General features: G+C 47.7%; 2 protein-coding genes and 1 non-coding gene across 5 annotated transcripts in view; 1 reads left to right on the top strand and 2 right to left on the bottom strand.

Moving 5' to 3' along the window:
• SLC7A10 (solute carrier family 7 member 10) overlaps positions 1-14,797 on the bottom strand; it is a 90,933-nt gene extending 76,136 nt beyond the window's left edge. The window contains exons 1-2 of one of the 2 annotated variants that reach the window (XM_053271057.1): positions 14,106-14,797; positions 8,878-9,106 (exon numbers count right to left, since the gene is read on the bottom strand). In XM_053271057.1, coding sequence (XP_053127032.1) covers positions 8,878-8,968 — 91 coding nt within the window. In that variant the 5' untranslated portion in view covers positions 8,969-9,106; positions 14,106-14,797. The remainder of the gene's footprint in view (positions 1-8,877; positions 9,107-14,105) is intronic. The other variant, XM_053271058.1, reaches the window with a different exon arrangement.
• On the top strand, positions 139-24,399 carry LOC128334345 (heterogeneous nuclear ribonucleoprotein C-like). 2 transcript variants are annotated; one of them, XM_053271061.1, is made up of 7 exons: positions 141-349; positions 2,300-2,378; positions 17,983-18,033; positions 18,188-18,333; positions 21,096-21,209; positions 22,177-22,334; positions 24,014-24,399. In XM_053271061.1, the coding sequence occupies exons 1-7, from the start codon at positions 313-315 to the stop codon at positions 24,050-24,052; spliced, it is 624 nt and encodes a 207-aa protein (XP_053127036.1). In that variant the 5' UTR covers positions 141-312; the 3' UTR covers positions 24,053-24,399. The 2 variants fall into 2 exon arrangements, with proteins under 2 accessions (XP_053127037.1, XP_053127036.1); XM_053271062.1 differs by lacking the exon at positions 17,983-18,033 and having other exon boundaries at positions 139-349.
• TRNAV-UAC (transfer RNA valine (anticodon UAC)) lies at positions 3,707-3,778 on the bottom strand. The gene has a single exon. It is a non-coding gene; the product is annotated as a tRNA-Val (tRNA).
• Positions 24,400-27,365: the final 2,966 nt, after the last annotated feature.

The following is a 27,365-nucleotide window of genomic DNA, read 5'->3' as shown; positions in this document are numbered from 1 at the left end:
ACTGAGATCATCACTACGGAAATACTTGGCTATTCATACTCCACGCACCCCTGCCCGTGTGGCCGAGATGGTTCGCTTCGCCTTTTCCCTCCTCCTCCTTCTCTCCACCCCACCCCCCCGTTCTCAAGGCCAGATGGTACATTCCTCTGGTACAGCATTCAGACTCGGGGTCCATTCTCTAGCAAAGAGGCAGAGCGGCTGGAAACCTTGTTGTGTGCTGCTGCTGCTGCTGGTCGGGGGGAGATCGCCCGGGCGCGGGGCAGCAAGGATTCGGAGCCCGGCATCAGGCCCCGCCACTCTCTCTCGGGTGGCATGACACTTTTTGGCAGCAGAGAAGGGGGCTGGAGATGTGAGTACTGGCTGCCCCTCCATGATCCCATCCCCATTGTGTAGGCGTGTGTGTGTGTGTGCATGGTTCTCTAGCCTTTCGCCCCAAGGAAAGGTGGCAGAGATGCTGCCACAGGGGAGAGGGGGGGGAGAAAAAGTCTGGTGTGTGTGTCCCCCACCCCCTTACCAACTGCCCACCCACCCCTCCTCCTCCATTGCTCCCTTGTGTCCTGTACTTGATGACGTGTTTCCCGGCTCCCCCCCAAATATATGTATTTTTATTGCATTTTGCTTGGAGGCGAGAGGGCTTTGTTTCTCGCCTGGAAACAAAGCGGGGCCTTTTTGTGCAGAAAAATAGCCAACTCTCGGTGAAAGAAAGTTGGAACGGAGAGGCAATGAGCGTGGCCAAGGTCTCGTTGCCAGGGAGCAGCCCCAGAGGCGGCGAAGGCAGCTGGGGTGGCAGAGGTCTGCATCCTGGGCTGCCAGGTCTCAGCAGGAAGGGATCATCATCGCCGAGGTTCAGGTTGGAAACCTCAGCATGGTAAGAGGCACAGTATGCTGAGCGGCGAGGATGCTGGAGTCCAGAGCAGTCACTGCTCCGTTCACTCAGCCATTGGTGGGCCTTGGCTTAGAACCAAGCATCTGCCTCTTTTATTCTGGGGAAGGTAGAAATACGAGCCTTGCTCTGTCAAAGAAAGAGTCCTTAGGACTGAATGTAGATGAAAAGCTAGCTCTTGCCATGCACAGTGGGGCTTAGGACCACCGAGGTTCCGTTTGTGACTCCGACACTTATTTGCTGGACAGCCTCGGGTAAGTCCTCCAGATTGCCATGTGTGCCTTCTCATCTTAAATGCTCAGCCCAACAGCACACCCAGTAGCAGAAATGATGGGAGAATTTGGTATCTACAACAGCAGCAGAAATTGCTGTGCACCTCCTGAGATTGTCTCAAGCAGACCAGAATCTTACATCAACAATTCATGTGGAACCAAGTACTTCATGAAAGGAAGGGGCGGGGGGGGGATTAGATGTGCAAGGGCAAGGGGACTTTTGTTCCATACATTAAACCTCCCCATGCAGAAACCTCTCTATATTTCACATTACTGCTCTAATCCTAAACAGAAGATACCAGCAAGTATATTTAGAACTGCGGCCTTAATTAACACTCTAATTTAAGAACGTGATCATTTAGTTTACGCTTTGGATAGTGCTAAAATGCAAGACTCCACCCCCCCACCTTTGAACAGAGAACAACAATAGGAAACCTTCATGATCTGCCTTTTAGAACAAAAATGGAAGCTTGGACCAGGCAGGTTTTCTGGGTGGGCATCCCCTCACTTCCCCTTTGGCACAGCTTATGCCAGTGCTGCTATGCATCTCGGTTTCCATCTCCAGGGTATGGAAACCTGCCCTGACCTTAAATGAGCTTGAGATGAATGCATGTATACCTGTGAAGATGCAGAGTTCTAGATGATCTCTTAAATGGGCTTTGAACTTTTGTGAGATCACTCTGTCCATTTAGGAACATACAAACATCGGAAGCTGCCTTTTACCGAGTGAGACCATTGGTCCATCTAGTTCAGTATTGTCTACTCTGACTAGCAGCAGCTCTCCAAGGCTGCAGGCACTAGACTCTCCCAGCCCTAACCAGAGATCTCAGGGAGTGAACCTGGGACCCTTTGCAGATGCTCTTCCACTGAGCAATGCCCCCATCCCCTAAGTGGAATATCTTGCAGAGCTCGCAGGTAGTCTCCCACCCAAATGCAAACCAAAGTGGACCATGCTTAGCAAAGGAGACAATTCATACTTGCTGCCACGAGACCAGCTCTCCTCCCAGCTTCACAGAGCACCATCCAGAGTGAGAGTTCCCTCGCCTTCTGCACCCGGCCTTTCCTCCCATGTTCCTGCTCACCTTTGCTTTGCCCTTGTGTTCTGCTGCTTCTCTCTCATTGTCACGTCTTCTCTTTCCCCTAGATCTGGATATGGCCCGAGAACCTAAGCTGAGCCATACCAGGCCTGGTCAGAAGAGGCAGCATGGCAGAGGCCTGTATCCGTGAGTCCTGGCCCACACCTACGATTCTTATTGGGGGGTGCTGAACGGGACTGGGTCCATTCCTTGTAGCTGGAGGTGCTCTGCTGTGGATGTTCACTGGGCCAGGGAAGGAAGAAGAATCTATTCAGAGTTAGGAGAGGAGGGAGTTAGGACAGCCAGATCTTCCTGGCTGTGAGTTAGCCTGGCCTTTTGATCGGATAGGACAGGTCAGCAAGTCAGAAGTGTGTGACGATGACAAGGAAGAATATTTATTGACCACTTTTCAACAAAAGTTCCCAAAGCGGTTAACCTAGATATAAATTAATAAATAAAATGGCTCCCTGTCCCGCAAAGGGCTAACAATCTAAAAAAGAAACGTAAGGCAGACACCAGCACTGGAGGGATGCTGTGCTGGGGATGGATAGGGCCAGTTGCTCTCCCCCTGCTCAGTAAGAGAATCCCCGCTTTTAAAAGGTGCCTCTTTGCTTAGTTAGCAGGCAACCTGCCAATATACAGGACAGGTGCAGCCAACAAACTGTAGAAGTAAGAGAGCTGGTCTGGGCCCAGAACATCCAGTTTCTGGGTTCCCTCTCCACTGCTGCTTCCAATGGTAGTGAAGGTACCCAGGCACAGTCTCAGCTGAGGTCACGTAGGTACTGAGGAAGCTGCCTTGTACTAAGTCAGACACCATCCACCCAGCTCAGGGTTGTCTACTCCAGCGCTCTTCAGTGTGTGGCCCGTGGCCAGTGGCAGCCCTCATCAGCGCTCTTCAGTGTGTGGCTTCCTGGCAATTTGGCTAGTGCGAAGCTTCAGCCAAAGCCGAACACTTTGCACAGTCCCACCCCCTGGCACCATGTGGAAGTGACCATGCCCTCTGGGCAGTGCTGATCTTTGCCCAGTGCTGGGAGGTGGGAGATCCTTTAAGGGAAACTGAGCTCTCTTGTGTCCCTGGGTCGTCTTGGAAGGTGTGTAGCCCTCCCCAGCACTTTCCTCCTACAGCTTGTACAAGAGGGTTCTGTCTCCTCTTAAAAGGGCCCTGCCAACACTGAGAAAAGCACAGTACGGTCCAGAGGTCAGCACAGTGGGAAATGGTTCTCATCAGTGTTCCCTCTAACAAGGATTCCCAGATGTTGCGACTACAAGTCCCATAATCCCCAAGCAAAGGCTGTTGCTGCTGGGGATTCTGGGAGTTATAATCAACAACATCTGGGAATCCCTGTTAGAGGGAACACTGGTTCTCGTATTGAAGGTTTTTTGCCCAAGTGCCTCCACATGAAAAATAGTGAAGACCAGTGGTCTACTCGTGACAGGCAACAGCTCTCCAGAGTATCAGACGGGGCCCTACCTGGAGATGCTGCCAGGGATGGAACCTGGGCCCCTCTGGTCGTAAAGCAGATGCTCTACCATTGAACTACAGCACCATCCTGCATATGGTTAGCCATCTTGCTGAAGCTAAAGAGATCTTGGTCTGGTCAGTGCCTAAGTGGACGTAGAAGTGAGATATAAAGATAGTATACTATCTTTAGTTCCATGGTGGAAGAAAGATGGGATCTAAATTTAATAAATAAGCAGTTCTGGTAAAAACTAATCTGCTTACATTCGGTGTAGCTGCCATCTTGGATTGGGATGCATGATGTCATCACAAACCACACCGTTCAGGTGTCCCTGTATGGCACAACATCTATACCAAATTTGGTGCAGATTGGTGCAGGCATTGCAAAATTATTAGTGGGACGGACGGGGACACACACACACACACACACACACACACACACACACAGAGAGAGAGAGAGAGAGAGAGAGCAAGGCAATCTCATAAGGGTACTTTCCATGTGGAAAGTAGGCTAACAATTATATCAGGAAATTTTTGAGTGTGTGTATGAGCCTGTTAAGCTCATACACACCGTAACTGCCATGGCATCTTCCTGAAAAATCTTGGCATTATAGTTCTGCGAAGAGGTATGGGATCCTCGAGCATTCTCAGCATTGCCTCCCACTGAAACTCCAATCTCTATGATTTTAAATGAATTTATAATATATAATGTACACTTATAGTGCTCTATTTTTTCCATAGGAACATAGGAACCTGCTTACCAAGTCACATTATTTGTCCATCTAGCTCAGTATTGTCCCAGCCCTATTTGGAGCTGCTTCCAGGGATTGAACCTGGGACCTTCTGCATGCAAAGCAGATGTGCTGCCATTGAGTTACGGCTTCATTTCACTGCCTCATCTGTGCATATAGTCATAAGCTAATGGAAATAACAAAGCAGTCCCTCTTAGAGGTGCTCTCTTTTTCTTCTGATCCAGCTCCTATGCCTTCCTATGCCAGACACAGAAATGTAGTGGGTGTAGCCTTTCCTGGCATGGGGGTAAGTGGTGGGAAAAGCTTCTCCTTTATTTCTTTGCAGCGGATAGCTATCAAAGCCACAAAAACAGAGCCAGGAGCAATGATAGGAATCCAATTCCTATGGGAAGAGTTTTTCCTAGAGCTTGGTTTGCCAGTAGCATGAAACATGTGCACAAAAAAGATTTAGTGTTCTGTTCTGAGTTTGGAATGGAATGCTAAATCCCCAGAACTTTCCATCAGAACAATTGGTTGAGCCAGTTGTTCCGACTCGGAACGTCCTGAGCACCATCTTGGATTCCAAAATGGCACTCTTCTGGCCTCTCTGCACATGTGGCAGCCACTTGCGTTGTGTTGTTGACCATACAAATGGCTGCCGCGCATGTGCAGAGGCCAGAAGAGCACGATTTTGGAATCCAAAATGGTGCTCGGGAAAACTCAGAACATTCTAACTCAAAACGGACTCTTCCGTTCCGAGCTCAGAACACTCAAAATGGCCTGTTTTGAGGCAGAACGTTCTGAGCATACATCTCTAGTTACCAGCAGAGTCTGGTCTACCAGACCATGAAGGTGGTATTTGACCAGTACTGGACAAGATTGCGCTCCCTTGGGGAGACCTGGTCTCGCGATAGCAAGCATCCTTTGCTAAGTATGGTCTGTCCTGTTTTACATTTGGATGTATGACTACATATGAGCACTGTCAGATATCTCCCTTAGGGGATGGGGCTGTAGATCAATGGCAGAGCATCTGCTTGCATGCAGAAGGTCCCATATTCAATCCCTGGCAGCATCTCCGGGTAGGGCTGGGAGAGACTCTGGCCTGAAGTTTTTGAGAGTTTCTGCCACTCAGAGTGGACGCTGCTGAGCTAGATGAACTAATAGTCTCCCTAAGGCGGTTTCCTATGTTCCCCCATGGTGACCAAGTACTCTGCTTGGGATGTTTTTAGATCAAGGTTTGCTGACGGACATGCAGGTGGCATCCACAGCACTGGAAAGAGGTGATCTGGCCACAGCGATTCATACACTAGGAATACCCAGGCTTGATTATTGCATCAGAAGCTGCCTTTTATCAAGGCAGTCCAGAGGTCACCAAGCCCAGCCTGAAGATGCTGCCAGGGATGGAACCTGGAGCCTTCTGCATGCAGTGCAGACACTCTGCCACTGAGCTACTATGGCCTCTTCACCAATGTGTGATATTGCCATGTGTTATGTAGGGGACCACCGCTGAAAACCTTGAAGTCTGGAAACTTCAGCGGGTCTAAAGTACGGCAGTCAGATTGTTAGCTGCAACTTGCCCTGGGGAACATAACCCACCAATACTCACAAGTCTGCATTGTACTGGCTCCCAGGTTGTTTCCAGGCACAGTTCAAGGTGCTCTTGTTGACTTCAATAAATACTATAAATGCTGAATTAAGTGCTTTAAAACTCTAAATAGTCTGGAATCAAAGAGGATAGCAGAAGGAGAGCTGGCTTCTATATACTCTGAATGTGCCCTTCAATTAAAATCTACATTTTGGGCCTTTCTTGAGATGCCACACCTTCAAATAAAATTTATACATTGTATGGAGAAGGTGAACGGAGAGAAGCTTTTCTCCCCCTCTCATAACACTAGAACCGGGAGTGTGTCTCTGTGTGTGTGTCTGTGTGTCTGATTCAGTGAAACTGACTAACAGGAGGTTCAGGGCAGAAAAAAGTAGCTTGCGATTAATTTACAGGATTTACTGCCACAAGGTGTGTGTGATGGCTGTGCGTCTAGATGTCTTTAAAAGGGTATTGTACCAATCCATGAAGAGAAGTCTATCAGTGGCTGCCAGTCTTGAAGACCATATGCTATCTCCAGGTTCAGAAGTAGTATGCTGGCGAACAGGACAGCGTATGACAGCCGTATGACATCCTAGGTCAGTTGCCAGGGGACAAATGCCCTGGGGTATCCAATTGCTGATGCCCCCAGTGGACAGTTGAACACTGGTGTTCTCATCCATGCTGTTGGGATGCTGATGCTGCTGCTGTTACTATTGGCCTGCTGCTACCAGAGGTGGCAGCAAGGAGAACCTCCATCCACCTGTCACCTGCAGAGGTTCAGGGAGGGGGCCCACTAAGGGAAGAGAGGGGCTTTGGAAGGCACCATATGCCAAAGGCCTCCTCAAACCTGAACATAGGAAGCTGCCATATACTGAGTCAGACCATTGGTCTATCTAGCTCAGTATTGTCTTCACAGACTGGCAGCGGCTTCTCCAAGGTTGTAGGCAGGAATCTCTCTCAGCCCTATCTTGGAGATGCTGCCAGGGAGGGAACTTGGAACCTGCAGGTGCTCTTCCCAGAGCAGCCCCATCCCCTAAGGGGAAGATGTTACAGTGCTCACGCATGTAAGCGCTCACACATCCCAATCTGGAGCCAGCTCTGCTGGGGAGCAACAGCAAGAGACAGGTATTACCTTCATCTCCTCCTGATGAGCTTCCCAGAGGTAATCCTGATCCAGCAGGACTCTTCTTATGATGAAAGATTAGGGAATTGGCTGCTGGTGACATGGCCTTTTCTGCTGTGGCTCCCTGGTTGTGGAACTCCCTTCTTAGGCACTGACCTGGTTTTTAATTTACTATCTTTTAGGTGTCAGGCTAAATCCATCCTTCTTGCCCACACTTTTCATAGCAGCTGAAGTTTATCAAGAGAAACTGTTCCTTATTTATAATTTATACTGCTGTTTGCCTGCTGGTTTTGTTTGTTTTTATCAATTTGTTTGTGACAATCTAGAGTGTTTTTATTGTAAGCCACGTTGAGGACTAAGGTAGTGGAACGGTGGAATAAGACATTTAAAAATACATTTTAGAAAAACAAGCCAACAAGCTTATTTCCTGTTCCTGGGCCTTTAACAACAGTTCTGAGATGCAGATTTAGCACCCAAAGCCTTTACTGGTATGAAAATAAAGTGATGAAAAACATGGCCAATTTCCTGTATGCCAAATCCCAGTTAAAGCATAGGAGCAGAGCCAGTTTGGCAATCCTGTGTAATGACAAGGCAGTCCTTCACTCATCATTCCACACTCCCCCCCCCCACACAAGGATATTGTTGGCCCCACTGAATTCCCACTTTTGCACCTGACATTTTTATGGTCCTTTTTAGATGCTCTGGCAAAATGGTGCAAATGCGTGTGCTTTTAAAATGACTGAAACAGGGAAGCAAAGGAAGCATCCTCCATATCAGGTGGGGAATTAAATACTTGTACCTTAAGTGGTGCAGCAGGGAAATGCTTGACTAACAAGCAGAAGGTTGTCAGTTCAAATCCCCACTGGTACTATATCGGGCTGCAGCAATATAGGAAGATGCTGAAAGGCATCATCTCATACTGCGCGGGAGAAGGCAATGGTAAACCCCTCCTGCATTCTACCAAAGAAACTCACTGTGCTCTGTGGGTGCCAGGAGTCGAAATCGACTTGACGGCACACTTTACCTTTAGTAAGGAAAAAGGTATTGTCCATTTACCATGGGAATCCAAACTGAGGAAGTTCTTGCCCCTCCTGCAGACTCCACTTTCTTTCTGTGCAAAATGTTAACCCTTCAGCAACAATGCAGGGTGAAGCAAGGAACAATCCTGAGGGTTTTTTGTTGGGGTGTTTTTTTTTTACAGGAGTGTCTCATTTTCCTTGCTCTTGTAAAGATCTGGCTGTGGCCTTCTTTGCTTCTTCCTCTTTGGCCCTCACAGGGGCTTGCTGTGTTGCCAAGAAAGCAAATTAGAGCTCTGAGATTAATCGGGGCTTTAATGCATTTATATATTTATTTGGTTGGCAATGAAAATTGTTTGGCTGCAGCTGGATAGTCAGGAAGGCAAAGGCAGGGGAGAGGAGAGGAAGCAAAAGGCATTTCCCTCCATCTCCGCATACTTTGGTGGAATTCGGGAGTAATTAGCTAATAATAATCACGGTCTAATCTCTCTGTGTCAAAGCCTAGCTATGACATAAATAACATTTACAAGATCAGGTGTCCTATAGAATCAGGACCAGGGCTTAGGACAGGGCAGAGGGACACTAAAGCTCTGCAGGAAGTGAAATGACCAGGCAGGATGAGGGATGGGGAATTTGGATCCAAAAACCTGCTCCAGGAAAACCTCATGGAAAGATCAGGGAAGGGGAGACTAGATAGGTGTTGGTAAGGCTCCCGATATTTGTACTACTGACCTTGCTCCTGGGCCTTTAAAAGCAGCTGGATGTGCAGAAATCCAGCATTTCCTGGCACTGAGAGAAAAAGGAAACTTGCAGCTTTTTTCATTTTTGAATGTCAGGTTGTGCTAAAATTATTGCAGGTGTGCCTCATTATCCGCAGGGGTTCTGTTCCCGCCAGTCTCCATGGATAACAAAACTGCAGATAACGAGACCTTATGTCAATGGCAATTGGGGGGTTAGGTTCCTGGAAGGCAAAAAAGGGCAAAATGCAATAAAAAAGCAGAAATAAGTGAAATAAAGTACCATGCTTTGTTCTAAAGGTCTGGCTGTCCAGCAGTGCCCCCCAACACTCTGAATTCCACCAATTTCCCACAAAAAATCATGGGATTTTTTTTTAAACTAAGAAGCAAAGTTGAGCAAAATTCTTTGAGCAAAATGGTGGCTGGAAATGACCTCGGAGGTCATTTCCGGCCACCCAGGAACGTGCAGATATGTGGATTTTAATCTTTTCCGCAACAGTGTATACGAAGGTATACGCAAAACTGTGGATGTTGGGACTGCTTGTGATGAGGTCCACCTGTACTACAAATATTTATATACCGCTTTTCAACCAAAATTCTTGATGGAAGCAAGCAAGCAACTCCCTGTCCCAAAAGGGCTTGCAAGCTAAAAAGAAACATAAGATAGAAAGCAGCAACAGCCACTGGTGGGATGCTGTGCTGGAGTTGGATAGGGCCAGTTGCTCTCTGCCTGCTAAACATAAGAGAACCACCACTTTAAAAAGTGGCTCTTTGCTCAGTTAGCAGAGCACAAAAAAGCATAAAAGCTGAGGCATCCGAGAAAAGGCAGCCCTGTGTATCTCACAGGTACTTCCTACTATCTGGTCATTCCGAGGTAGACCAGTTTAGTAACAACAGCTTCCTTTTGCAAGGATTCTGAATGCCTTCCCAGTTCTGTGCTTCTGCCTCGTTTCTGGACAGAGGAATAGGTAGAGTTGGAGAGACCGGATGCTCTCTGCCAGGGATGGCCTTTCAAACCAGGCATTTTTATGGTTTCACCAGACAGACCAAACAACTGTGGATTCCACCCCTTAAGGAGTGTACAGAGTGGGTAAACTCCAGGGCTGATGATTCTCTGGTGGGCTACTAGCTGTTGTGGCTATAAACTGTGTACCAGACCCTTCCCTCCCTACTGAACCTCTTGCGATGGCTTTTGCTGAGGAGGTGAGCATACACTACAACAGGGGAAGGCAACTTGGGCTCTCCAGCTGTTGTTGAACTGCAACTCCCAGAATCCCTAGCTACAATTGATGAAAATTGCCTACCCTGCAGTACATATTGGTTTTATTTCAGTGTAATATATAATCCTCCCTCCAAAGGCATCCTGGGCGTGGTCGGCGAGGGTACTTTGTTCTAGATCCCTATTCTCCCTCACTGAAGTACAGGATTTATTTAAACTATTTTTGTACTGCTTTTCTAAAAATACAGTTATGCAATGGTCCACGAGAAGGAATGACTGTTAAGCCAGTAAAAGACTACAGAGTGGATATAACTGGTGAGAACCAGTGCGATCCAGCAGATCGTGGAACCTAAAGAGCATCTCGATGGGTCAAACGGCATCGGGCACTGAATAATGGTCTTGCAGGCCGAAGTGCCCCTGTAAGAGCAAGGACGAGAAACCAAGAGAGGCGGCCGCAGACCCAACAGATGGAAACTTGGAAAACAAAAGGACTGAACAAAGACTCCCAAAATAACTTCTAGGGGCAAACAATCGCTGCACCACAGCAGCTTTCTCCAAATTCCTGGCTTCAGCAATCCTTGTGGCTGCCAATGAGCCGCCCAGTTGTGCCTTTAAAAGGAGGGGTGTTGCTATTGCCAGCCGGCATGAGCCATTCTTAAATCCCTCTGAAATACCATAGGCCCCTTTGTCCTACAGTCTGGGGTAAAGCATCTTGGGAGCGGAGCACTCCCAGCTTTCAGGTCTCCTCCTCTGCTAGCACCATTTGGGCACTGCATGGATTTGGCCCTGATAGCACTGGAGGAGCTGTGCCATTCCCAAGGCATACAAAGAGCCTGTGAAAGAGGAGGGGGAAACAGACAATAGAATGTATTGTGGCGTGAACGTTCAAAAGCAAAAGGCCACCTCATCAGATGTCCTACTTCATGACTGAGCTTCTTGCCTACGAGAGCTCGTGCCACAATGCATCGCTAATGCATTGCAGGCACTTTTCTGCCTGTTTTGCTGCCATTGACGAAACACAGCTGCTCTCCCATCCGGATGCTTGGGTCCGTTGGAGCCTGACAAGGCAAGGATGGGGTAAGGGGAAATATGGCAGAAGCAAGGTTACCCTAAAAACTATCATGCACCAAGGAAGGCGGAACACTGTGGCCTGCCAAAACCATGCAAGCCAATGTGCATATAGTTTGCAGTTATTTTGCGTAGTTGCTTCTGCCTCTGCTTGTCATAGGGAGGGGCAAAGAGCTGTGCCTACCTCCCCCCAGCAGGGGCAGCCTTTACATGAGGTGAAGTGAAGCGGTTGCCTCAGGCAGCCGATTATTGGAGTGCCAGCAGGGCAGCCAGTACCCTCTCCCCCTCCCCTCACCCCCATCAGAGTAGCTCTTGGAGACCGATCTGACCTTTACGAGCTTTGCAAGGAGTGCCTTTCAGATTCCTTGCAAAGCTTGCAAGAAGCACAAAGAGAGAGGAGAAGGCTGTGGGCAATCTTCGCTCCTCCCTGAGCCTCCCGTCTGTGCCACTTTCAAAGCTTGCAAAGGTCAGTTTTGAAAGGGGGCTGGATCCACCAAGGGGGTCGGGCAAGGCAGAATTTGGCACCTTGCCTCAGGGACAGCAATACCTTAGGATGGCCCTGCGCCCAGCCACTGGAATCCTGCTGATTCTGCTCTGCTTTGTGAAATTTCACCAGGTTTCCTTCCACACAATTTCCAGCCTATCTTTCTAGCCAAAAGATAGGACTAGAAACTTGGTGGTGGTGGTTGTTTTAAGCCTAAGGTGTGCAGTTAGACAAGACAACAGAGATCTGTAATTTAGATAACAGAAATTTGTTTAACTTCCATGTAAGTTTCCCCAAACAAGGCAAGTAGTAGCTTGAGGCAGAGGTGATTTGCACTGGACGGCTGTCAGGGGGGAAAGGATTAACCCTACTTCCCCTCATGCTATGGTCCCAGTTCAAATTCTGCACCCCTCTCCATGCAGTTGCTTTCCCAAACATTTTAAGAGACAGGGGATCCAATCATGCATGTCTGTCATCTCTCCTAATTTAGCCCTGATATTCTAAGAATGATTAATTGAATACCAGATAACAGGTTCCACGCCTGCACTGCATCATTGCAGAATTCAGCATTGCCAGTAAGGAACTGCCTTATACTAGATCAGTCAAATTGGTATGATTTCTTCCAGTTGCCGATGTCTCACACACACTGGATAAGATAGCACCTCCGAAGAGCAACTGCTCTAAGAAATCTACATGCAGCACACATGTCCAGTACTATCTTGGAGTTTGCTTATTTATTTACAAGAGTTTTAAGCTGCTGTTCAGTTGCTACTCCCTGAGTGGTGAACAACACTGTCAGATGAATTTTTTTGTGGGGGCTGGATCACATCTTAATATAAACACTGAAACAAGAAAAAAGCATTGTAGGACTGACTTCCAAAGAGGGAATAAAATAGAATAATTTTTTTGCTTCTGGAATGCCATGAGCGAAGCCGCCAAATTTGCAGGTGCTGAGTAAGCAACCAAGAAAGGCCTACTGCTTATCTTTTTTATCTTTATCAAAGATCTCTTTGCCCCAGACCACTTAGGTTTCCCTCTCCAGAGGGTCTGACCCCCACAAGAATAATACAATAACATTAATAACAAAATAACATTAAAGTAATAAAATAATAGGGTTTCTAGCCCTTTTAAGTGTGCCGTCTAGTCGGTGTCAACTCCTAGTGCCCACAGAGCCCTGTGGTTGTCTTTGGTAGAATACAGGAGGGGTTTACCATTGCCTCCTCCCGTGCAGTATGAGATGAAGCCTTTCAGCATCTTCCTGTATTGCTGCTGCCTGAGAGAGGTGTGTTTCCCATAGTCTGGGAAACATACCAGCGGGGATTTGAACTGGCAACCTATGGCTTGCTAAGTTAAGTCATTTCCCTGCTGCGCCCTCTTACTTGTGTAGAAATAAGGGAAAACAGGCAAGTAGTGTTCTACCCAACGGCTCACTTAAACCATGGAAGAACTTTACTCATGGACAGCATGGCAGGTGGTGGGGCTACAGAGTGTGCTGGCGATGGGGCGTGGCTACAGTGTGCATTGTACACTGTGTACATTGGTGCTGGAGGCAGAGCTTGTCAGTGTGCATCTGTGGGCAGGGTAACTGTGTACAGGATTATATAAGACCTGAAGAGAGCTTACCTGCATTTGTCTTAACTATTCTTCAATGATTCCGTGATTGATTAGGGCTCTTACTACAAAATGTCTGGACCCTTCAGCCTGGGTCCTCTCCATACACTGCCAATTGTATTAAGAGCCTAAGTTGTCATATTTTGCTATCCCAAATTTGTCACCTCCAGTAGGGCTTCAGCCCACCTCATGCCTCGTGGACCACAAGCACCTTTGAAAGTGGTGATCCACTTATCAGGGGGAGCACAACTGCCCCTATCCAACCTCAGCTCAGCATCCTTCCAGTTGTTATTGGTGGTGTTTATCTTGTTTCCTTTTAGACCGTGAGCCCTTTTGGGACTGGGAACCACCTTGCTTATTTATTTTTCTTTGTAAACCACTTTGAGCACTTCTGTTGAAAAGTAGTGTATAAATATTTGTTGTAGGAGTGGTGGAGGTGGTGGTGGTGATGTGGCTGAGACAGAGTAGAGAAAATGGCAGAAATAGGAACCACACAGGAGCCCCCAAAGCCACATTTGGCAAACGCCACTCCTGCCTCAGAATATCTATGGGATGAAGCTGGATTGCTGCGGCAGGGACATTTCACTGCCTCAGTTGCTGAGCGGACAAGCTGATGAAGCTGCACAAAACCCTTCTCCTTTGGGCCTCGATACGTGAGCTCCGGAGATTGACGGCAGAGATTTGCTCTGAGGGGGAGGCTTCCGGGAGGAAGCGAAGCTGAAAAATTTCAATTATTCTGCAAAACATTCCCAGCATATGTCTGGCAACCTGGCTCCCACGTACTCCCCTGTGGGATGACAAGCACTTTCCAGCTCCAAAAACAAAACAAAAACATCCTTACCTGAATGCACAAAGGAAATCGGACTGTAACGAAGGTTTCCACCTCTCCCACACCCCTCTATTCTGTGCGTGTTCCTAGGTGAGGGGGTGGCCTTCTTGTGTGGTGTTCTTTCCTTGTGTGGAATCTGCTGTGTGGAAGGAGTGCTAGCAATGCTGGGGTAGAAATGGCATCTGTGAAATGGAATATATTGGCTCAGTCCAGGAGGGGGCACGGCCTAGCTCGTTTCCCCGGAAACCAAAGCACCACCATATATTCTCGGGCGCTTTTGTACCAAAGTGGCAGGCGCTGCTTGCCCTGTAGGGCTGCAAAAAGCTGCACCGGTTGGAAATTCCTCTGTTGTGTAGATATTAAAAAGGTACAAGACTCCGCACCTCCTTTGTAGCCACTCACCCCGTTGCTGTCCATGGCCGGCACAGCACAAATACGCTTCTCTGGACCTCCCACTTCCACTCTTTCCCTATCTTCTGAGCCCCTGGCGCGCACTGTATGCTTGATTATAGGCACGCCAGCTTCTGTCAAGGGAGGAGCGCTTGCTGACAGCTTTCTTCTTCATTTGGATCCGAGGGGCAGGCAGTTTGGCACAAGGTGACCAAGCGTGAAATTTAACATCAGAAATCGCTAGCCGAAGATCAGCAGAGCAGTGGGGCTGCCTGCTCCGCTCCTGATGGAATAAGATGCTTCACTAAAGAAGATTTATCCAGCCCTCCCCCGCTAGGGATGGGCACGCACCTGTGCAGAGGCCCTTTTATGGTAATTAAGTGTCGGACCTGTTCGGACCTCCGAACAGGTTCGAACACGGGGCCTGTGCGAAGGTTTGAAGGCGGTGGGGGTGCCTCTTTAAGGGCGGGGGAGGGTGCACTTGCCCCTCCCTCCGCTTCCCCCCTGCTGGCGCTCGTTATTGGGGCGGCAGCGTACCTTCCTGCCGCCCCCGTTGCCCTCCTCGGCTAGAAGTGGCCGGAAGTACCGGGCTGGCGTGCTCATGCCCATTTGCTGTGCATGCATGCAACATACGTGGCGCCTGCAGCCGGTGCTACCAGCCAAGGTGGGCAGGCCAGCATTTAATCCAGGCCAGAATTTGAATGGGCAGCAGGGAGGTATGCTGCCACCTCAAAGGCTTTAATTGGTAATTAAGTGTCGGCGGGGGGGGGGGTAAGTGGAGGGCGGGGGGAGTGTACCCTCCCCCGCCGCCTTTGAACCGCTGTGCACATCCCGACCCACCCACCCCCGCCAAGAAATAAAGGCACTCTGCGTGTCCACTTTTGGGAGTCCATCGGAAGCCCTTGCCTTTGGTGGGTGGAAAGGAGACTCGGATCTACTGGGAGATTACTGGCAGTGGATTAGCAAGGAGTTAGGAATATTAGAAGAGCCTTTAAAAAGAGAGAGAGAGAGAGAGAGAGAGAGCGCGAGCGCGAGCGCGAGCGCGCGAGCGCATGCCTTGCTGGATCAGGCCCAAGGCCTACCTAGTCCAGCATCTTGTTTCCTACAGTGGCCTACCAGATTGCCTTGGGCAGCCATACAACCAGGATATTTTGGGTGGTTTTTTGTTTTTTTGTTTTTGTTTTTTTGTTATCTGGTAGGTTCTTTAGCTTTTTATAATTTTCAGTTTTTAGCTTTTAACATAACCTTTAATTTGAACCTAATAATGATTGTGGTTTTTAATCTGATGACTTTTTTGTTTAATTTAGTTAATTTTATTCCTTTTATTGTTTCCGTCTTATTGTTGTGAGCCACCCCAAGCAGTAGTGCACTGGAGGGGCGGGGTATAAATATTTTTAAACAAATTAGAATAAATAAATAAAGGAGATACGAATGCTACAAAATATTTATATGCTGCTTTTCAACAAAAGTTCCCAAAGTGGTTTACATCGAAATAAGTAAGTAAATAAATAAGATGGTTCCCTCCCTGTCCCCAAAGGGCTCACAATCTAAAAAGAAACATAAGATAGACATCAGCGACATCACTGGGGGTGGATAGGGCCAGTTACCCTCCCCCTGCTAAATAAAGAGAATCACCACTTTTTAAAGGTGCCTCTTTGCTCAGTTAGCAGGGGGTTATAGATAAAGACCAAAGGAGATTTTGCCCCCTCTCCTGCCATTGCTTCTCTACAACTTGTATTTGGAGGCAGCTTGCCTTTGAACATGGAGCTAACCTTTATCCATCAGGACTAGAGTGGTGTCTTTGGTTAATCTATTCCTTAATCCAGGCCAGCATTTGAATGGGACTTTAGTTACTTGTATTGTAGTCCTGGAGTAGAGGCAGCGGGGCTAACAAACAGCCAGCAGCAAGAGCACGGAAAAGCAGCCTGCACTTGCCTCTCTGTACATAATATCTATTTCATTAAACTTAATATTCCTGGTTCTACTCCACTGCCTTGTCCTTGCATCCCACAACTCTTTCCCTTGGATTCTACAATTAGATTGTAGAATCGAGTTAAAACAACTGGATTCTGGAACCGCTTGGAGCATTTGGATTCAGGCAGGCGGTATATAAATTAAATGAATACATAAAATAACTAGTAGTCGCTGTGAAGGGTTTCTAACTCCTAATTGCTTAACAGGAACAATATAAAGTCCACCCCCCTCAGTTAGGCTGCTGAATGGAGAACATTGGGAGAAAACCCAAGAGTGGATTTGTACGTGAGTGAAAGGACTGTGGACTTAGCCCTCCCAGTGTATGACTTATGGGGTACAATAAGGAATTGGCTCCCCCTCCTGAGCCACCATTTTGTATCTAACCCCAAGCCATTATTTTTTTCCATCTGGGTTTTGGAGTTCAAGTTAAAAAAACCACCAAAAAAACCACATCAACCACCCAGAGTTGACTCCACAAGCCTGTTGTTTGCTAGACTTTGACAATGAAGAGTTTGTTCAGTTCCCTACTATGCCATGTAGCTTGCTGGGTCACCTGAGGCCAGTCACTTTCTCTAGGCCTAACCTACCTCAGTCACCTTAAGTGGTGCAGCAGGGAAATGCTTGACTAACAAGCAGAGGGTTGCCAGTTCAAATCCCTGCTGGTACTATATTGGGCAGCAGCGATATAGGAAGATGCTTAAAGGCATCTCATACTACGCAGGAGATGGCATAAATCCCTCCTGTATTCTACCAAAAACAACCACTGAGCTCTGTGGGCACCAGGAGTCGAAATCGACTTGACGGCACACTTTACCTTTAACCTACCTCAGAGGGTTGCTGCAAGGATTAAAATGGCCTAAGCCTCTTGGTTCAGTGCAGTGCAATGCAGTAGAGTGCTCACCTAGGACCAAATTCAAATCCATTACAAAAATCAGATTTTTTTCCTGCTGTATAGTTTTCTGTTATTCAGACCAAAGTACTTTTCGGGTCCATATATGGAAGCTCAACAGTTGCAGTTTCAACATAAGCCAACGTGAGGGCCATTTTGAAGGCACAGCGGCATAGAATAAAAACAACAACAACAACATAACAGCATTTACAATTTTTACATGCTCGTTTGTACATTCTAAGTTCTGCTGATGCATGATAGTGTAAGTTAGGGATGTGGCAAGGAGAGCAGTTTTGGAAAACTTGCAAGCTAGAAGAAACCACCATACACTATCTATATATTTCTCTAAGGCGTACCCCATTGTTAACCCCATGCGTGGCAGCTCTTGCAAGAGTTCGCGAGTGAGATGCTGGTAGGGGGAGAGGAAAGCAGTGGCACCAGCGGACAGGTTTGCAGATGAGTTGGGAAAGATGGGGAGGGGGGAGAAAACGGCAATGGCAGGTGGGGGAAGAAAACGGTGGTGGGCGGGAAGGTAAGAAAACGGTGGTGGCGGTGGGCAGGAGTGGGGAGAACTAGAGACACAGATGCTCTGTGCCTGGCCCAGCTAGTATTATCTGGATTCTCTCTCCTTTGCAGCAGCAACTATGACCTGGATTATGAGCTCTACAAAGAGGATTTCCCATACAGGTGGGTTTGGTACCCATTCCCCAATGCCTATCTTCTTTCTCAATACTTTGAGAATAATTTTGTGCATCTCTAGACCCCCTTCCTGAGATCTGGGCTGCTGTTTTCAGGGAATTGTGCTAATGAACCCTTCTTCTGCTCTCTCTGTCTTTTGCAGGGTCTATGAGTACCAGAAGATTCCTCCCCTTATCAGTCATATACCAGTCAAGACCAGGCGAAGCCATCTAGGCACTGGGGGCAAGACCAGCCTGAGTCCTAACACAAGTTTGAGAGGCAGCAACTCAATGGCAGGCCGTACAAAGTGTAAGTGGTTTGAGGGCAGAGGCCTTAGAGATGGGCTTTGATGTCAAGGTGCCCTTTGATGTCAAGGTACCCTTCTACCTGGCCTTGGGCACCGTTAGGATATTTGGCACTAAAGCCTCTTGTCATATCAAATCATATATTACTTCACTCCTGTGTTGTATTTTGTGTGTGGGAGTGAAGCCTGTGACAGTGATGAAATGAGCTGGCAAGGTGTAAGAGAATGTTCACAAAGCTTCTAGTTGTTCAGTTAACTAAATGGTGAGAATGTTTTCAGCTTTCCTGAGAGAACATAGGAAGCTGCCATATACTGAGTCAGACCATTGTTCTATCTAGCTCAGTATTGTCTTCACGGACTGGCAGCGGCTTCTCCAAGGTTGCAGGCAGGAATCTCTCTCAGCCCTATCTTGGAGATGCTGCCAAGGTGGGAACTTGGAACCTAGATGCTCTTCCCAGAGCGGCTCCATCCCCTAAGGGGAATATCTTGCAGTGCTCACACTTCTAGTCTCCCATTCATATGCAACCAGGGCAGACCCTGCTTAGCTAAGAGGACAAGTCCTACTTGCTACCACAAGACCAGCTCTCCTTTGGCCTTGTGAAGGGAAAGTTGTCTGCTTGCTTGGGATTAAACACTTTGCAAGGGGTCTTAGAACCCAGCCTTTGGAGACCTGCTGAGTGAGGACTGCAAAGTGATTCCAAGAGTTAAGAAGCTACAGGGCAGGGAGGCTGGAAGTAATGTGGCTGATGGAAAGATGCAGAATAGGCAGTGAACTGAGCTGAGGGAAAGGCAGATGAAGGAGGCTTGAGGGAAGAGCAGAGATGGGGAATTTAGACAGCAATCCTCAACATGCTCACTAGGAGGTAATCCTGATGGAAACAAGTCCTACTGTGATCAATGTAAATGTGCTAGGATTTGTGTACTATGGCAATTTTGCATGTTGACTTGAACTAACTGGACAATATTTGGGCTTCAGATTTCTTTTTTAAAAATCCAATTTATCCCCCATATTTTCCATACAAACATGTTCCTTTAAGATTATCGGTTTTTAAAGCATAGTGATCAGTATGCACCATGTCACCAGTCACTAACAAATAATGTTGGTGTAACATGCAAGTCCTGTAACGGAGGCGTCAGGATGCTGTCAGTGAAACTGTGAAGCAGTCAGGGTTGTGGAGGGTCTGAAAGAGCCTTGTCTGTTCTACCAAAATAAAATGTCTCTGTTGAACTGATGTATAAGTCACCATATGAAAAGCGATTACGTTGACAGACCAAAGTAGCAGCAGCCTTATTGTGTTGCTGTTCTCACAAGCCACCATCTGAGCGAAATTTGTGTTGCACAACCCTAAATGGCAGCAGCCCTAGTTAATTGCTTCAGTCTCACAGTCTGCAGTCGAAGACTGCATTACATGGACCTAAGCTGCAGTACTCTTTAAAAATACTCCAGTCCAGCGTGATGTCCCCTTGGCATCCCTGAAATTTATCTTCAAGGGCGTTTGTCAGGTGTGCACTTAATGAATACACCAGACACAAATGCAAAGGTGTGGACTTGGCTGCTGAGAAAAAGTTAATGGAGGTGGAACTGGAAATACCTCAACCTCTCTACCCTCTCTCTGGTTCTCATAGTTGCCTCTTAGTCCTCAATTGGGTCAGGTAGCTCGTGTGGGGTGGGGGGGGTTGATTGTCAGCTGACAGCTCCCTCTCCTGCATCTTTCACCTCCAGACCAATCAAGGGATTATCAAATCGGTGAATTTGATAATCCAACAACCAAGGCTTATCAAATAGGTGCATATGTTCAGATTCAGTGAACTTTTTTTAAAAGAGTAAATGAAGCTTCCAACAATGAAAGAGGGATGGGCAGTGCCACTTCTTTTTAAAATGGCGGGGGGGTGGAGATGCTCCAGTAATGGTGGAGAAACCAAACAAGGGTTATCACAACAGGGACAAGTATCTAAATATAAGCAAGTGATAGAACAGGAAGGTTAGAGATTTTTGACTGAGGTATTGACTTTGATGTGCAGAAACTAAGATGTGGAGTACTGAGAAGAGTCCAGTCCGGGGATGAGTTTTGGAGTGCCTAGCTCCAGGGACATAGCTAGGGAAAAGGGGGCCCGTGTTCACCCCACTCCCCAGTGGCCCCTCAGAGTGAGGGAGATAATGAAGAAAATAGGGAGGGGGGGAGCTGGGAGGGTGGGGCAAGAACTGCCCCCCCGGGGGAGCGTTGAACCCATTTGCTCAAGTATAACTACGCTCCTGCCTAGCTCCTCCTGTTGTATGCATATGTCTATCCCAAATCCCTGACTTATTTAAAATGAAAAGCCATATTGGGAGGCTGCCATTTTGAATGGCAGTAGGGGAGAATGGAGTGCTAAACCCTTTCCCCAACAGCTGTTAGGGAAACACCCACCCTTGATCTTTTCCTGCAGCAACCACCCTTGATCTTTTTTTCACCCCAAGGTTCCAGCTGCATATTTCTTCTAAACATATGCCTGAAATTCCACAGGAGAATGCAAAGGCCCCCTTTCCCCTCCACTCAAAGCACTTTTCACTTCTCCTCTCGAAGCAACATTCAATAGAGGCTGCTTTTCATTTTTAAGAGCAAGAAGTTTCGACATTGTTACTCTCATTTGCATGTTATTCAGTTTGCTTTCCAGTTATGGAGTCAATGAGCTGCTGGCATAATCTTACAGCCCTTGCTCCACAGACCTCTGCTACAGAGGGACAATAACATCACTTAACTTGTTCCCACAATCCTTTTCCATCCAGTACGAGCGGAAGAGCTACACTCCATCAAAGGAGAACTGAGTCAAATCAAAGCCCAGGTGGACAGCTTGCTGGAGAGTCTGGATCAGATGGACCAACGGCGGGAGCATCCCACAGGTACAAGAGTGAAGAAAGGATCCTGCCTTCTTATTGCAGTGTATTATTTATAGAGCCCGAAGGTGCTGTGGAATAAATGGGACAGAAACGTCCTTGCCCCAAGAAACTTACAATCTGAATTTCAACAGTATGGGAGAGACTGGTTGAGGAGGACGGTTGTTCTTGCAGCAACAAGCATGAATTGTCCCCTTTGCTAAGCAGGGTCTGCCCTGACTTGCGTACGGATGGGAGACTGGATGTGAGCAACAACCACCACCACCATTTAAATACTGTTTTTCAACAAAAGTTCCCGAAGCAGTTTACACAGAGAAATAATTAATAAATAAGATGGCTCCCTGTCCCCAAAGAGCTCACAATCTAAAAAGAAACATAAGATAGACACCAGCAACAGTCACTGGAGGTACTGTGCTGGGGGTGGATAGGGCCGGTTGCTCTCCCCCTGCTAAATAAAGAGAATCACCACGTTAAAAGTTACCTCTTTGCCAAGTAAGCATGTAAAGATATTCCCCTTAAGGGATGGGGCCCATAGCTCAGTGGAAGAGCTCCTGCATACCTGCAAGCAGAAAATCCCAGGTTCACTCCTTCGCATCTTCAGGTAGGGCTCGGAGAATCTCCTGCCTGAAATCTTGGAGAGCCACTGCCAGTCAGTGTAGATCAGGCCTGCTCAGCTTCGGCCCTCCCACAGATGCTGGCCTACAATTACCATAATCCCTGGCTATTGGCCACTATGGCTGGGGATAATGGGAGTTGTAGTCCAAACACAAAGGGGGTGGCAGGGAGAAGTTGAGCAGGCCAGGTGTAGGCAATACTGAGCTAGATGGACCAGTGGTCTGACTTGGTACAAGGCAGCTTCCTACATTCCTAGAGAGGAAGAAAGGTGGACTATAAATGTCATCAATATGCTGGCTAGGCCAGCATGTTTGCCTGATGACGCTGCTACTAATTCAGAGCTGCCCGTATCCTACAGGTTCCAAGGAGGGCAAGAAGAAAGCTCCAGCCAGTGGGGAGGCCCCATACACAGCAGGGGACCTCTTGCGGAGAAAGGAGAGCACAGCGAAAGATGGCCGCGCTACCCTGCAGGAGGTCGATGACAGCGCAGAAGAGAGCACAGACACTGAGGAGGCGGTAAGGGGCAGAGAGGGCAATAGATGAGCCCTGTAATGTTTTGAATGGACCTTCTAGAATGCCAGGTCTGAAACCGGGGGCAGCCGTGGCATTTCAGCCTTTTTATTAGGCAAAGGCCAGACTTGTGCTGTTATAGCTGCCAGATCTAAGCTTAACCACAGCCTAACCTGACCAGAGATCTGTGGCCAGGAGAATGTTTCAAGCAGAAAAGAGTTGCCCAGGGTCACTCCAGAGCATCAGTGGCAGACTCCACCAGTTCCTGTTCCTAAAGATTTGCAGAGCAAAAAAGGTGTATTTTTGCAGGCCATGGAGAGAAAAAATCTTTGCATTTCCTAGCCTCTCCTGCACCCACCCCTTCCAGCTTTCCTGATGCCGTACTGCCTGTTCTACGGCATCCCATTGAAAGTCTACCGTCTCTTTAGAACCAATGACATGGAAGCCAGCCTTTCACCAAAGTTCTGTGACGTTAGCCAAGGCCTGCTCCTGTCCCTTTGAGACACAAACTAAAGGCAGGGGGGACCCCATTAAGCAAGGACTGCAGATTTGCATCTCATTATATGTCTCAGCACGCAGACCCCTTGGCGGCTTTCAGATCTAGGAACTGCAGAGAGGATTGCCTGCCCCCTGCTCACCTCTTTCCTTCCCCCTACTCTCTGAAGAACACTAATTCCACTACTTCTTGAAGGACAAAGAATAGACTCTGGGATTCATGTTCCCCAGACTTGGAAAACACACCCTGCTCAATGCAGTGCAGCGACAAAATGGTGTCCGTTTTGAACCCATACAGTACTGCAGGCCTCAGCACATTTTCTTTGGCTCTAGGAACCAGCCTGCCTCAGGGAGGAGTTCTGGTCTTGTGGTAGCAAGCATGAATTGTCTCCTTTGATAAGCAGGGTCCACCTTGGTTTGCAGTTGGATGGGAGACTACGTGTGAGCCCGGCAAGATATTCCCCTTAGGGGATGGGGCATAGTTTAGTGGAAGAATGTCCCAGGTTCCCTCCTTGGCATCTCTAAGTAGGGCTGGGAAAGACTCCTGCCTGTAACCTTGGAGAGCCACTGCCAGTCAGTGTAGACAATCCTGAGCTAGATGGCCCAGCGGTCTGACTCGGTACAAGGCAGTTTCTTATGTCCTCTACTCCATGCCGATGGGGGTGGGGAGGAAGCAGAGTCACCACTTGACACCAGTGTTCCATCTAAGGCATGTGGGTGCACTCGCATGTTTTTTTGATGTCCGCTAAGTTAATTTCAGATTAATTTAACCAGGTTTAATGAGGAAGGCCCACTCTGAATGCACATGTGCACACACTGCCTTGATGCTGCCACCCAGAACAAAACTCATCCTGCACAGATTTTCAACAAATGAGAGAGCACTTGCTTGACACCCGTCTCCCACCCCCTGGCCCCCGCCATGCTCTCCACTCCATGGGGGTGTGTGAACTTGCTTCAAGGAGCTCAGGACAGTGTATAAGACTCTTCCCACTCCAGTGAGGTAAATTAGGTGGATAGTGACTGCCCTGCGGGCATCCGGTTAGCTTCACAACTGTGCAGAGATTTTAAACTGGGTCTTCCTGATCAGTACTCTAACCGCTACGCCACACTAGCTGTCAAGTACACCCAATGACAAAAAATTCTGCTTTACTACCGAGTTCGGCCTCGTAACACATCTTGTTTTTTTGCAGGCAAGAAATCACACCTTGGATCCTGAGGGCAGCCAGTAAAAGGACCCAGAGCACTGCATCCCCCTTGCCTAGCATTTCTTGTCCTGTGTTTGTATTTCTCTCAATGCCTCCAGTTGGTGCCAAGTCCCACCCTCAGTGACCTGCAATCAGTCCTGGTGCAGAGGAGCAAGAAGTTCACCAGCGTCACATGGGCACCTTTATCTAGCCAGGCGGAGAGAGACTCCTATGCCGTGTCGAGGGAGAAGGAGCTTGGTGTTCTTTGTTGTAAAAATTAAAATATGCCAACCCAGAAGACGGGTTGGAAAAGCAGGCAATGAGACTGCACAACTGAACCAGCTCTCACTACTAAGCAGAAATAAAGCAGTAGCAAGCTTCTACAGATAAAATGCGTGTTGCTTGGTGTTTTTCTGAAGGCCTGGAGAACCCCCAAAATTACAGGATAAATGACTCAAGAAAACATGATAAGGTTTAGGCGGGCAGTTAACTGATAAATCAGGACTATTTGATCACAGTAAAACATTCCATGAAGCCAGGAGTTCCCTCTAAGGCGTGTGCAGGCTCACAAGTTTTTGGATGTCTGCTCAGTTAATTTTAGATCCTGCTCAGGCTGAATCAAGAAGGCCCCACTCTGAATGCACATGCGCACACACTGCCTTGATACTGCCGCCCAGAACAAAACTCATTCCGCACAGAGATGGAAAAAATGAGAGGGACCACTGCAGGAGTGTCTGCATAGAGATGGCTGCCTTTTTATCGTGCCATCTAGTAACCAAGGGCGAGAGTGAACATTTGACCAGACTTGACAAATCCATTGTGCAAATATGTTTGAGTCTATCATTTACTCGGTTCTAAAACTTGGCACCCGACTGGCGGCTTCTTTTCCCTCCCGTCTTCTCCCAGCGCATGCATTTCTCACAAGTCCTAGGGCAGCTGCTCTGGGCTGCAACCATCTGATTAAAGTTGGCACCACCCTAGAGTTAATTGCTACAGGACACCTGCCCACAATGTTGTAGAAGTGGGAGAAGCATGCCTGCCCAACAGACAGGTTTTTAAATGTAGTTTGCTCTGCCTCGCCACGGCCAGGCCTGCCATTTGGCCCAGCCCGGCCTCCAGCCTATCAGGCACCTCCACTGCCCAGCCAATCGGCTGGCTGCAAGGACGCACATTCTAAAGGCGCACCCAGGAGAATTATAGAGAGATTCAAGAAATGCAAACCCTGCTACCCTTAAAAGCATCCAAAATCCCTCACCTGAGGTATCTATCTCTCACCTGATTGGCTAAATTGCACACAGCAGCCTCATACATCCTTTACTCTGTTCTAAAAAATTCTAGGGTAAACCCGGCATCCTGGTGCTTTGAATCATGCTGTTCTCCCTGCCTTACTGGCCTCTTTTGCCTAGCATCTTCCCTGGCTCCCTTGTAATAGAGTTGACAAAGTACTTTATTTTCACCCTTCTTCCCCCCCATGCAAACATATTGCTTTACTTTGGATGTGGACTCCTAAGCTACACCATAGTAAGAGCAAAACAAAGAAGATAGGGGATGGAGCTGTAGCTCAGTCATAGGGCATCTGCTTTGCATGCAAAGTCCCAGGTTCAATTCCTGGTATTTCCAGGCAGGGCTGGACCAAACTCCTGCCTAAAACTCTGGAGAGCAGTTACCAGTCTGTGGACAAATCTGAGCTAGATAGAACAATGGCCTGACTCAGTATATGGCAGTTTCCTATGTAAGACATGGAGATTAGAGCCAGGAATTCTTATAGAAAAAAAGATGACTGCGGGTAGACATGATAGAGGTCTATAAAATCATGCATGGTGTGGAGAAAGTGGAGAGAGAGAAATTCTTCTCCCTCTCACATAACACTAGAACCACTAGGGGTCACTCCGTGAAATTGATTGCCAGGAGGTCTATATGGACTCTCCTGGCAATATGGAAGTATTGTTTCACACAACGCGTGATCCACTTGTGGAACTCTCTGCCACAGGATGTGGTGACAGCCAACAACCTGGATGGCTTTAAGAGGGGTTGGATAACTTCATGGAGGAGAGGTCTATCAATTGCTACTAGTTGGAGGGCTACAGGCCACCTCCAGCCTCAAAGGCAGGATGCCTCTGAGTACCAGTTGCGGGGGAGTAACAGCAGGAGAGAGGGCATGCCCTCAACTCCTGCCTGTGGCTTCCAGCGGCATCTGGTGGGCTACTGCGAAACAGGATGCTGGACTAGATGGGCCTTGGGCCTGATCCTGCGGGGCTGTTCTTATGAGTTGTGATTTTAATTTAAATTGGAACATGAGACCTTACCAAAAGTAATAAACATGTTGGAAAAACAAATTCTCAAGCCTTGCTTCTAAAGCCACAAAGCGATTGAATCAGTTGAATTGAAGCTATTGAATTGTCTAGTGAATCAGACAAAAATCAAAATGCGTTGCACCAGAGATGGTTTATACACAATCAACATCCAGCTTATTACCAACTTCTCTTAACACTCTCCACACGCAACATCACCCGTCCTGGGGTATTTACTGGCTCACACTCATCAGCTCTGCTGAGAGAAAATAGTTTAGTGTTTATGATACTTGTCTGGGATTAACCTTTTGCCAGGAGAGGTCACACCAGGAATTTATTATGTTATTAGTCTGCAAAGGAGAATTAAGAAGTAATCTGATATACTGTAGCAAGAAGCACTTATTTAGCCAATTAGAACATCAACCAGAACAGGAAACAAAAAATAGGTCATTTCTTAGAACTAGGAAAGGGTTCCCAGAAAAATGCAGGCTTTTTTTTTCTTGCTTTTAAAAACAAGAATTAAAAACACACAGATCCATCAAGCTTTGTAATGCATGGGAGGAGGCAATGGTAAATCCCTCCTGTATTCTACCAAAGACAACCACAGGGCTTTGTGATTGCCAGGAGTCAACACCGACTCAACAGCACAACTTTACCTTTAGTGGATTGAGACTTTTACAGTTTTTGTCAAGAAACTATATGGTGGGGGGGGGCTTGTGTCAAACTGGTGTGTGTGTCACATGCACACAATAAATAAGAGTCTGGCAATATAGAAAGGAGGCAGGGTCAGCCAGGGTAACATCTCTCTGTCAGTGTGTCCCGCTGTCTCATTTTGGAGCTGGCTTGCCCCATAATGCACAGCAAAAGCCATGCTGTTCCTGGTGCATTGTGGGAGTGAGCTAGCTCCAAAATCAGAGAAGGTAAAATAAATAATCAGCAAAAGCAGTGTGCCAAAGGATGAAAAAGGTTGGGGAACACCAAGCTAGCATACAGGTGTGTGTGCAGACCTCCCCCCCGCCCCCCCCCCCCAAAACCCCATGGCAACAAATCATTCTACTTCAGCAAAG

The sequence above is a fragment of the Hemicordylus capensis genome, chromosome 9 (genome assembly GCF_027244095.1).
Source record: "Hemicordylus capensis ecotype Gifberg chromosome 9, rHemCap1.1.pri, whole genome shotgun sequence".
NCBI lineage: Eukaryota > Metazoa > Chordata > Lepidosauria > Squamata > Cordylidae > Hemicordylus > Hemicordylus capensis.
Note: the sequence above shows the minus strand (reverse complement) of the source record. Positions and strands in the feature narration are given on the sequence as shown.